Source organism: Giraffa tippelskirchi, chromosome 6 (assembly GCF_054371585.1).
Source record: "Giraffa tippelskirchi isolate mGirTip1 chromosome 6, T2T-mGirTip1v1.2.pri, whole genome shotgun sequence".
In the NCBI taxonomy this organism is placed as follows: Eukaryota; Metazoa; Chordata; class Mammalia; order Artiodactyla; family Giraffidae; genus Giraffa; species Giraffa tippelskirchi.
Window position 1 is genome coordinate 27,389,409 of NC_137280.1, and position 12,970 is coordinate 27,402,378.

The 12,970-nt window shown below is 35.5% G+C and overlaps 1 protein-coding gene across 4 annotated transcripts in view; it reads right to left on the bottom strand.

Moving 5' to 3' along the window:
* CSMD3 (CUB and Sushi multiple domains 3) overlaps window positions 1-12,970 on the bottom strand; it is a 1,311,921-nt gene that overhangs the window by 258,431 nt on the left and 1,040,520 nt on the right. For all 4 annotated transcript variants that reach the window (XM_081504393.1, XM_081504396.1, XM_081504395.1 and 1 more), the window contains one exon: window positions 11,496-11,612. In XM_081504393.1, the coding sequence (XP_081360519.1) occupies window positions 11,496-11,612 (117 nt within the window). The remainder of the gene's footprint in view (window positions 1-11,495; window positions 11,613-12,970) is intronic.

Sequence of the window (12,970 nt, forward strand, 5' to 3'; positions counted from 1 at the left end):
GCTACGTCGCTTCAGTCACGTCCTACTCTTTGAGACTCCATGGATTGTAGCCCACCAGGCTCCTCTGTCCATGGGATTCTGCAGGCAAGAATACTGGAGTGGGTTGTCATGCCCTCCTCCAGGGGATATTCCTGACCCAGAGACTGAACCCACATCTCTTTATGTCTACCTGCTTTGCCAGACAAGTTCTTTAACACTATCCTGCAATGCAGAAGACCCAGGTTTGATCCCTGGGTCGGGAAGACACATAGTCGCATAGTCAGACGTGATTGAGTGACTAACACTTTCACTTTAGAGAACATTTCTGGTACCTCTAAAATATATCTGGTAATCAATAAACAAGCTAGTTAGAAAGGAGGTCCACAATTTGACCCAAATAGCAACTTAAATTTTACTACAATATTTATAAAGTGAAAATTTAAAATGTCTCAGATGGGCTTTTGCACCTCTACAACATGAGTTTTGAATTAACTTTAATATTTACTGATATGAACCAACTGGCAAACCTTCATGGCCTTAATCAAAATAGAAGCTGAAATCATGATTATTCTTGGAGATACTACTATATTTATATAGATTACAGTGCATACCCTGTAATCTAAAGGACTTATTAAATATAAAGTAGTGAACAAATAAGTATGCTTCATTTTAATCATCAAAACTACTGCACTGCCTAAATATCCCACAGTGGTCATAAAAGAAGCTCTACTCAGAAATGTAATAAATTAAACTATATCTTTAGCATTTACAACAGGCTAAGAAATTGAGATCCCATGGCCTTTTCTTAACACTTAAAATAGTTCATATGGTTCACTGCATTTTAAAACAGAGTCTTCAGACATTGAAGCCTACTGTAAAAGACATTTACAGAAAGGGTATTTATCACCACTACTTCTCCATTTAATAGCCAATTTGGGCTTCTCTGGTGGCGCAGACAGTAAAGAATCTGCCAGCAAGGCAGGAGACCCAGGTTAGATCCCTGGATCAGAAACATTCCTTGGAGAAGGGAATGGTTAACCACTCCAGTATTCTTGCCTGGAGAATTCCATGGACAGAGGGGCTTGGTGGGCTATAGTTCTTGAGGTCATAAAGAGTTGGACACAACTGAGCAACTAATACACGAGCTAGGTTGTTCTTAAACCTGGGAAAAATGAATGGCAACTCACAGTAGTTTACTGAAACTCTAATTCTGTTGCTCCACACATTAAAGGCCTCATATACAATATTATCTAAGTTACTAGCCCCATCTAATCACTAGGTGGTAATATTTTGCTAATGATTTGGCTCATGTGTGTGCTTAGTCATTGTCATATCTGACTCTCTGAGACCCTGTAGACTATAACTAGTAGGCTCCTCTGTCCATAGGATTTTCTAGGCAAGAATACTGGAGCACGTTGTCATTTTTCTCCAGGGGATATTCCCAACCAAGTGATCAAACCCACACCTGCATCTCTTGCATTGGCAGGTGGATTCTTTATCACTGCACCACTTGGGAAGCCCTGATTTGGCTCATCTCATCTATTTAATGGAGAAGGCAATGGCACCCCACTCCAGTACTCTCGCCTGGAAAATCCCATGGATGGAGGAACCTGGTGGGCTGCTGTCCATGGGGTTGCTAAGAGTCAGACACGACTGAGCGACTTCACTTTCACTTTTCCCTTTCATGCATTGGAGAAGGAAATGGCAACCCACTCCAGTGTTCTTGCCTGGAGAATCCGAGGGACGGGGGAGCCTGGTGGGCTGCCGTCTATGGGGTCGCACAGAGTTGGACATGACTGAAGCGACTTAGCAGAGCATCTATTTAATGCCAATTTCAAAAGATACTCAGCTATAGTTTGCCTTTAACTCTAATGAGATATGCTCTCCACTTTGAAAGGACAACTTTACCTGGCTACCCATGAGGTCTTCAGCAGCCTAGCCACCACATACTGCCTTGGTAGGCAAGATGGTAATTGCATTCAACTTTGTCCAGGAGCACAGGTGACACCACATCTTCCTTCAAGGAGCTTCACTTGTCACAATCATTCAAGACAAGTAGATATAAAAGAGCTCACAAAAAGGGGGGGGTGGTTTCATTTCCCTACACATATTAGAAGGTCCTATCACTTGAGTTAAATCCTGAGATATTAACTGGTCAGTCAAAAGCTACTCCATCCTTAACATCATTAAGGAATAAACATTGATTCTCATGGTACCACAGTGTTAAAACAAGCTGAAAATATTTTAGCAATTTTTGGATTTTGAGGGCAACATATTTTTCATTTATAAAAATATGTTTCATTTACTTAAGCCCATTTATCCTGTTACTAGTATACTGAACTACCTTGAATGGGGCCTTCGACCAAAAAAAAAAAAAAAGCCTCTAGAATCTTTCCAAATTTTAATATAACTGGTGCTGCCCATTCTCACCCTCTGACTCCTTCACTGTAGAGGCTTTAGCAACTTCCTCTCATGCCTCTTGGAGTTTCTGGGCCACCCACAGAAGCCGTAAGTTGCCCATGGACTTCAAATGCAAGTCCTGAAGCCCTATGTCATCACAATGATGATGCTGCATATTGGGATCTCCTGGAATCAGAGGCTCTCACAGGCTCTAAGATCATGATCCTCTGTATCCAGCTGTCCATTACACCCTGTATCATGGATGTAGTACCTTGCAAGCTGGGTATGGCTGCTAAGGCTTCCTTGCTAAAATGGAAATGATACCTATTTGTTAAAGCCAAACCTAGGCCCCCTGAAATAATCCACCCCAATGTGGGTATGGCCTGCCCTATTCTTAGTTCCTTGACAGATGCCATGGTTTCACAGGCAGTCACTACTCTTCTGAACCCCTTAGCTAGAGGAACTGTTTGGGATCTTGAGTGGATAGCAAAGAAAGTTTGTGCATGTCACAGAAAGTATGGCTACCATCATCATATGTGACTCAACTTCCTGGAGAGCCATTGCTTTTAATATCTTAACTAAGACATCTGTTAAAGGACTCAATGATTAGTGCAACTGCCCAAACTTCAATCAGGCATCTTTACACTGACCACCCTTGTCAATAAATCAGCCCAACTGAACATTTTTACAAACCACTGGGCCATTGCCAACTGTCTGACCATGTGGTCCAGGGTTGCCCTCTATGAGGAAAAAAATTTTGAAATCTTGTCTCAGACATTCCCAAAATGCAGATCAATGCCACATGTGCCTCCACACAGAGTTCTAGTCATTACTGATAATAATCAAGGCACTCATTTCATTCTCACCATGTTGCTGAGCTCTGGAACAAGGTGTTCAATGAATTTTCATCTCCTTTACTAAATGGATCTATGACTCACAAAGTACCACTGTGGCTTTAAACAAGTTCAAACATGGTACAATTCACTCAATCAACACTGAGAGTGAATTGTGATGAAGGCCGATCCATTGTTGATCTTTAACTGCTCACAAGTTTCAAGCTCTCCTCCCCATCCCCCAGTTTCCCTTTTGCCTGATATTTGGGCAAGCTGACAAGAATACCTGTATGCATTCTCCTTTACAAGCAATGGGAATTTTGAACCTCACAAGCCCTGACCAGCATATAGGAGCTTTCACTCCAGTATCACCCCTATAAAACCCAAAGCCAGCCAGCTTTCTTTGCTCCCTTAAGCAATTTTGGATCTGCTGGGATCCAATTTTGTATACTGTCCTGCTCTTCTCAGAAAGCCTCATTGTATGAGTAATACATCTTTTCGTACCCTCTTGGTCAATGTGTGGTATCATGAGTCTTGACATCTGAACCAAACTTGAATGGGGGGATCCTATTCTAGCTAGTGACCAAATACGGCTACAAATCTAATTATATGAATAGTAACCAAATGATTAAATAATATAATTTTACATATGATAATTACATTTTCTTTACCCTAAAATATTAGGCTCAAAAAAAGTTTCCTTTCTTACAAGGGTAAAATTAGCTTAGTCATTTTGTATACTGACATTAACACAATCATAAATTTTAAAAGAGTAAAAGAGCTTTCCTTTTCAAGTGTTTCATATTTAACTAGTGATGATAAATAGTAAATACAAATTTTGAATAAACACACATTTTATGAACATTATTTGTCATTGTTAGATAAGTAAATTCAATATTTACAAAAGACAAATCATTAAATTTCATACAAATTTACTGCTAAAAAATGAAGTGTCATATACTTCAAATATAAATAGCCTTTATTGACTGTAAGAGTTTATTCATTACTGAAAACTTCCCACCAGGCAAAAACAGAATGCCAATAAAATAATGTCGTGACCTAATAAGAATAAAAGAAAAGAATCTCAAAACAATTTGTTACTAAAATATGGGAAAACTCAGTGACAATAAATTACTGAATTAAGTATAAAGACAGGTAACAACATCATAAATAATGTGAACAATGCTGAATAAAATAGGTCATTTGAGAACACTGTAAAATCAAAAGGGAAATGGTTGACGACAAGGGATTAATCTCCAAAATATAAAAACAGCTCATGTAGCTCTACGTCAAAAAAAAACCAAACAACCCAAACAAAAAATGGGCATAAGATCTAAGTAGATATTTCTCCAAAGAAGACATACAGGTGGCCAAAAAGCACACTAAAAGTTGCTTAATATCATTAATTATCAAAGAAATGAAAATCAAAACTACAATGAGCTATCACGTCACACCAGTCAGAATGGCCATCATAAAAAAAAAAAAAAAAATCTACAAACAAGAAACGCTGGAGAGGGTAGAGAAAAGGGAACCCTCCTATACTGTAGGTGGGAATGTAAATTGGTACAACCACTATGGAGAACACTATGGCGGTTCTTTAAACAATGAAAAAGGAACTACCATATGATCCTGCAAGCCCACTGCTGGGTGTATATCTGAAGAAAACCATAATTTGAAAAGATGCATGCACCCCAATGTTCACTGTAGCACTATTTGCAATGGCTAAGACGTGAAAGCAATCTAAATGTCCACGGACAGAGGAATGGATTAATAAGATGTGGTATATGTGTGTATATATATATACACCATATATATATATATATATACACACACACCACACACACACACACACACACATATATATATATATATACACACAAACACGCATATGTATATTTGTTGTTTAGTTGCTTATTTGTGTCTGACTTTTTGTGACCCCATGGACTGTAGCACGCCTGGCTTCCCTGTCCTTCACAATATTCTGGAGTTTGTACACACACACACAGAGTGGAATATTACTCAGTCATTAAAAATAATGAAACAATGCCATTTGCAGCAACATAGATAGACCTAGAGATTATCATATCAGACAGAGAAATACAATATCACATGATATCATTCATATGTGGAATCTAATTGAAAATTATATAAATGAACTTGTTTACAAAATAGAAATAGATTAACAGATTTTGAAAACAAATTTATGGTTGTCAAAGGGGAAATGTGAGGGGGAGGGAAAAATTTGGAGCTTGGGATTAACACACACTACTATATGTAAAATAGACACTAATAAGAACATATTGTATAACACAGGGAACTCTATTCAATATTCTGTAATAATCTATGTGGAAAAGAATAAAAAAGAATGAATATATGTACTGATATAATGGAATCACTTCTCTGTACATCTAAAACTATTACAACTTTGTAAATCAACTATACTCTAATAAAATCAATAAAAAAGACAAATCATTGAATATGTGTCTGAATTTTAAAGGAAAATATACACAGAGCAAAAGAATCACTATCAGTTATAATAAAAATGATAAGAATGGTTAGTTAAGCGCCCATATGCAAGCCAAATCTACATTGGTGCACTTAAAAAAGTCAATATATATATGTATACACATATATACATTTATATATAGTGTGTGTGCATCTTAGTTTCAATCCAATTTGGTTTTTCCTTCTAAGTTCTAAGGAGACCTAAATTTTTAAAGACTACTTTTCATAGACTAAGAGTTTACACAGAAAATTGAAAGATGTATTGCAAAAATAGATTGTATTCAATAATCATCATTCAATTTCCTAATTCTATAAGATGGAAGGGAAGTAATACATTTAATGTATATAATAAGGATTAATGAGATAGTTGTTAATAGATCATAAGTTTTAATAAAGTTCAAATTAATTTTAAAAACAAGTATAATCCTATTTTGTAGGCAATATCACAGAGAAATATTTTTGCAGATTGACTGGAGGAAAAATACCACACTAGGAAGTAGGAAAGACAATGGTTGTGAATAAGAAACAAAATATGTAGAGTAGAAGAAAAGTTTAAGGTGATGATAGCTAATTTAAAGGTAAAACAAAAATCTTTTCCCACAGCAAATACACAATAGGTCTTGGTGACTCCATGCCCCTGTACAGAGCATACTAGACTGACAATAGCTTTGTGTGATTTAAGGATTCATGAATTTGAAATCTATGCAACCAATAGTCTACACAACAACAAAAGATAAGAGAGAGGGCAGATATCTGGGAAATCTAAGAAAGAAAACCTGAAAAGGTTTTCATGCACACTTCCAAGATGCCACTTTTGAAAGCTAGTCTTGGGAAAAAGCAAGCTTTATATCTTAACAAATATGTGTTCAGTATGGGTCTTTAAGGAGGTGAGACTATCTGGGAGGCTAAACACAAAGTTAAGTCACCATAGACTATCCTGGATTTCCTCAAGGTGATTTACATGTTGGAAGTCTCCAAGAAATCTGAATGTTAGTTTACATTCTATACAGTTAGTATTTAATACACGCTTTATAGAGTAATTTATGCTAGAATTTTCTACATAAAACCATGGTAATATAGTCTATCTTCTGTAGCGTGTTGAATAGAGTCCCTCAATATTCAACCCCACCCAGGAGCTCAGAATATCATTGTATTTCGAAAAAGGACCTCTGCAGATGTAACTAAGATTCAGATGAGGTTATGGATTAGGGTGGATGCTAAATCCTACAACTGGTGTCCCTAGAACAAATGATACAAAATGATACCAGAGTGGGTTGCCATGCCCTCCTTTAGGTGATCTTCCTGACCCAGGAGTTGAACCCGAGTCTCTTGTGTCTCCCGCATTGGCAGGGGGTTCTTTACCACTAGCACCACCTGGGTGATGTAGCTACAAACCACAGAACTTCAAGGATTGCTTGGGGCCATTAAAGTTAGGAAGAAGCAAGGAAGGATTCTTCTCTGGGATCTGCAGAGGGAGTGTGATGTTACTGATATCTTGATTTCAGGAGTCTAGTTTCCAGAACTGTGAAAGAATAAACCTCTGTTGTTTTAAGCCACCAAATTTGTGATACTTTGTTAAGGCAGATTTAGGACACTAATACATTTATTTTGCAGATATTTCCCAGAATGTAAAGAGTGGGTGATGGAAGAAGGGGAAGAGAGGAAGGAGATCAGGAAGTGAGATAATTTCAAAAGACAGTGTTTCATGTGAAATTAATTGAGGTACAACAATACTAATCATGAATCATTTCTCCTGCATTATAGTTTGAAGACGCCGTCTAGGTTTTTTAAATCCCATCTCCTTAGATTGCTTTAAGCATCTTGCTTTACCAACTGGTCCATCGAAAATCTTCAATTTTGCCCTCTCTACTACATTTCTGTTAGGCTTTAAGCTAAAAATTCCATTACTTTCTATCCCAAGAAAAAACAGACAAAAACAAACATTAGCCTCTGACTAGTATGATACTTTGGTTATAGCTCTTACCTCTTTCTGTTTTATCTCAGTCAACGTTATGGAAATACAAGTCCACAACATTTATTCCCCAAATTTACTAGCCACCTCCTCCTTGCAAAATGACTTTGGCCTCACACTACAGGTATAAATACATAATATTAATAAAAATATTTCCCCCAACAATATCAACAGTTCTCTTATATTCTAAAATATCTATCCTATATCAAATTCAAAATAAAATAAAATTTGTCTGCTATGTTTTTGGCACTTAAAAACAGTACAGGAAGATGGTAGCAAGCAAACCATAAGGGGAAACAACTTATTATTAAACATGAAGATGAAGGAAAAAATAAAACTCATTTTATTAATAAGTAAACTATGGTATTTTTTTTTGACTGCCCTTTGTGTGTCATGTAGGATCTTAGATCCCTGATTAGGTATTGAACCCATGCCCCCTACAGAGGAAGTGTGGAGTCTCATCTACTGGATCACCATGGAAGTCCCAAATAGAACATTTTTAAATTAAAAAAAAAATTCCAAGGGAAATTAGAAGAAAGACAGCTAAATATCAATAACTGACCCATAAATCTTATTTTCTAAGTATTTAGAACTAGAATCCTACAGAATGAATATTACCAGATGACCCTAATATATGAGGTTGAAATGAAATCAATGATGATGATAAAAGTGTTATGAATTGATGACTCTTATCTAGAAAAGCTTAAAGACAGAAATTCACTGACAAAATAGTATTCACTCAGTCAACCAGTAGAGTTACATTACATGCACATCTAATTCATATGAATTCAAATCTACACTGGGCAAAAATAAATAAATGAAGGCAATTTTGTAGTAAATGACCTATAAGAAACCAAACTAGCTCATCTGGTATTATCTGAACAACTGCTATCTTTCTAACACTGGAGGGAAAAATGTCCTGTTAGAATTGTTGAGATAATATGGCTTACACAAAATAATGTGGATGATCTTCTATGGCTGACACGGTATTTTCATGGGTAATGTTGATTATATGTGGTTTTCTCCTTATACAATGACTTTAGAAGTTTAACCCTTGTCAAAACATGAAATCTCAATAAATGAATTGAGTGTATTGACAGATATTATGCTACAATATTTACAAATTAAATTCTAAGTGTCTGCATATAAAAGATATGGAGGAACAAATGGTTATAATTTTGGATAAATGACCGGAAAAAGGAAAAATGTGAAAAGTGGTATGTTATGAAGTGATACCAAAAGTCATAAAACACAACACAAAAGCAATAGAAGGAAATTATGGCAAAGTGAGAAAGAGAAGAAGAAGCAAAAAAAAAAAAAAGAAATTTGATTTGCAGAGATCCAGTAACTGTTGCTTGATTATCTCACATTAAAGAGGGAAAGGTAGGGACAGGAAGATATCTATGACCGCAGATTTTAATTCCTCTATTTTGTTTTCAGAAAATTTCAAGTGATCAATAGGTGATTAGATATTCACTGGACATGTAAAGCAAAAAATCTGTGTTTTTATGCTTTAATTATACAAATGCTTTATTTTTACCCATGTTACTCTTAAGACACTAGGGCTACTGAGTAATCCATGTCATTTTATTTCAACTTTTGGGGTTAGGAATACCTATGAATGTGAACATAAAGTGTGTTTGTATGTGCATCCATGTGTGTATGTGACTTACTATATACTATACTAATGACTTAAACATATTTTATTTAATTATAAAATAATTTTAAGAAATAGACACATCACTTCTATTTCAGAGATATGAAAAGTAAGAGTCATGTAATTAGTCCAATAGAAAAGAGCAAATTGAGTTGTGTTCTCAATCTGGAAATCTGTCTCCAAAAGCATTCTTAACCCAATAGTATGAGTTATCAACTATGACATACTATTTATAATATAGTCTTATTTACTACTAACAATAGCTCTGCTCCATAGACATAATGATCCCTGCTTTGAAGTTATGCTTATTTGTCCAAAGACAGATAGCTAACGTGTAACAAGCTAAAATTAGATTAGAATCTGTTTGACTTCATATACAGTTTGAAATAAAGAATGATGCAACATTTATAGAAAAAAAAAATCAGTTTTCTTACTAATTAATCAAAGTGTACCTGATTTTATCCACAGAAAATCCAAGACTTGTTTGAAAAAAATAGTGTTAAAAATCACCAATTATTGGTTGTATTATTTTTCAGATTAAGAGAATTAAATTTTACTCACATTAACTCTGCTAAAATAAAAATTCCATTCACTAGGAATCCATTAATTTGATTTTAATCAGAACTTTTTCTTTCTCTTTTTGAATATACAAACATATATAGGCTACTATAAAATACCTCCTGGTGACTAACACATGTATGCATCAGGATAGGAAATGCCTGATTTTCTTCTTTTTCAATCCTTTGGCTGCATGGCATCCCAAGAATAGAATCTAATAGAACAAATTAATGGCTTCCAAAGAGACTCAGATAGCCATGTGGTCTTCTGGATTAGCACTGCTCAAATTCTATCAGTAACCATGTAATATTTTTGGTGACTGGGGACTACAAAGCCCTCTAGAAAGGGAAAACTCTTCTGGGCACAAAAGGCAATGCAATAAACACGATTATATGGATGATGTTTTTCTTTCTAAACTGTCCTTCTCTTCATAATCAAGGAGCTCAACTCTGAATAAATCAATCAACATGCTAAGGAATAAGAGATTGCAGAAAAAGACACTGTGCTAATGTTGGCATCATCAATTCTATTTCAAGGTTAAAATAAAAGGTTTAGTACTTCCCTTCTGATGATAATGTTCTCTTTACTAAGTTGTGGATCTTGGACTTGTTTCAGAATAGAGAAAAGGAGGATATATAGGTAAATTCTTGTTATAAGAAATTGGACTGGAAGCATCAGCTTATTTTATTATCAGCAGAAACATTAAGTGAAGAGGTGATCCAAAAATCCTGTTATGATAAAATCTATATCCTTCTGCTATAATACTCTGTCATCCTGACCCAGACATTCATTTCCTAGCAAATCCTTCATCATGTAACACAACGCTGTAAATCTAAATTGTAGAAGTCTAAAAATCTTTCAGCCTCTCTCCCACACTTTGCTAAATTTCACTTTGCCTATCCATCCATAAACAAAGCTGGGTTAGATCCAGCTGGATTTCAGATCCAAAACCTTTAGAAGCCAGGTAAGTGACTTCTAAGACTTGTGATCAGGGAGATGTGAAGTCAGCAAAGGACACATTGTCTTCTCAGTGCCAATGTAGAACAGATTGTCAGGTTGACAAGATGAGCCAAAATGTCCTTTGCTGTCTTTTTATATTCACTGCTGTTGTAGAAACTAGGTGCTTAAAATCAAAATATTTTTTATCTGCAAATGTGTTTATAAAACATAAAACTAATATAATTGTTTTGTACATATTTTGTCATTATTATAAGAGCTCCATATTTGCATACATGCATATTTGGCAGAGCAGACTTTGCTTTATGCTCTGGTAATTTCCCATTTTATGAAATTCCAATATGAAGGCACTTGCAGTGTTACTGGATGTACTTATTTTTAAAAATTAAAAACAATCCTGTTTTCATTTTTATATTGTTGTTCACCTGTGTACTTGACTGTAAATTCAGAATGCAAAAAATAACCTCAAAATTTTATTATTACAAAGCTACTATCTAAAAATAATTTTTAGAGTAAAGTACTTTATGAGTAGTAAATATTTTCATTAAAAAACAACTAATATTTTGAATAGCATACAGTGAAAATAAAGCATGTTTAGAATGATATACTACATGATGAGATGAATCTTACTTACCAAACTCCTTGGGAACTGCTATAGAATAAACACAATTATGTCCCACACTGTAATTTTTTGGATAGTTTGGTGATAGAACAGTGCCTTCTGAACCTGTTGAACGACTTCCACATGGTGCTGAAATTAAAAAATATTATTTTTAGAAAAAAATTAAACTATGAATATTTTCTTGATATAAAATTATGGCTAATTGATTTTAAGGTATATCATTTATTTACATGTTTTAACAAGGTCCCCCATTGTCAAATATTTTAAAAATAAAAAACTGTGCACATAGAAAATTTTTTAAGTATTCAGATTTACTGTTCTCAGAAGCAAAGTAATATAGTAAAGTTACAGTGGTGCTATCTATCTCTAGAGGTAATGATGGTGGCCTGCTTTCATTTATGATAAAAGGGTAAAGATAATCATCTCTTTTAAAATGATGAGAAATTACACATACAAGCGGGAAATTATTTTACTCACCACTAAGCTTTGAATCTACTCAAAATCAACTGTGATTATGCTCCCATCAAATTAGGTATTTCTATAACCAGGACAGGGATGGCTGCATAAACACATTCATCCACTCATCTAAGTACAATATTCTCTCATCAATCTCTTATCTGCTTATGATTTACATTTAAATCAGGAGATGCTGATAGTGCATAGAGACAGTTATTTTTGCTACCTCAGCCCCAAATGTGCTGTGTTCCTTAAAAAGATGAGGGTGAAACTGATTTCTGGATAATTTGTAGATAGTGGTTCTGTTGTTCACAATATAAGAGGATGTATTAGAGTTACAGTTCTGGAACAAAGAGAAAGATCTGGACTACTAAAGGGGTTATAGTTATCAAAGCAAAATGTGATAGTTGATATTATTTAAATGAATGGGATCTTCCAGGAATTATATAGAATGAGAAAGATGGCCAAAGAAGAAGCCTGGAGAATGCCAAGGTAGGATTAGGGGGTGGCCGTGTGTAACCAGTCACATCTGACTTTTTGTGACCACATGGACTATAGTTGTTAAGCTCCTTTGTCCATTGGATTTTCCAGGCAAGAATACTGGAGTGGGTTGCCATTTCCTACTCCAGGGGATCTTCCCAGCCCAGGGCCAGAATCTGTATTTCTTGTGTCTCCTGCATTGGCAGTGGATTCTTTACCACTGAGCCACCTGGGAAGCTGAGAGGGTGGCTACAAAGAATTTAGTCTATTGGGAACCAAGAAGGAGGAAAGTTCAATTAAAAGAAAGTGGTCAAAAAATGTTTGGAGATGGAAATGGCAACCCACTCCAGTATTCTTGCCTGGGAAATCTCATGGACAGCTGAGACTAGAGGGCTACAGTCTATGACATCGCCTAGTTGGACACTACTTAGCAACTGAACAACAACACATAGCCAGGCAGATTGTGATTTGGGAAAATAGTTCTTGATGGAAACGTGGCATAAAATGGAGTGAAGTGACCTAGCAATATGGAATACAGAGTTTTGTAAGAA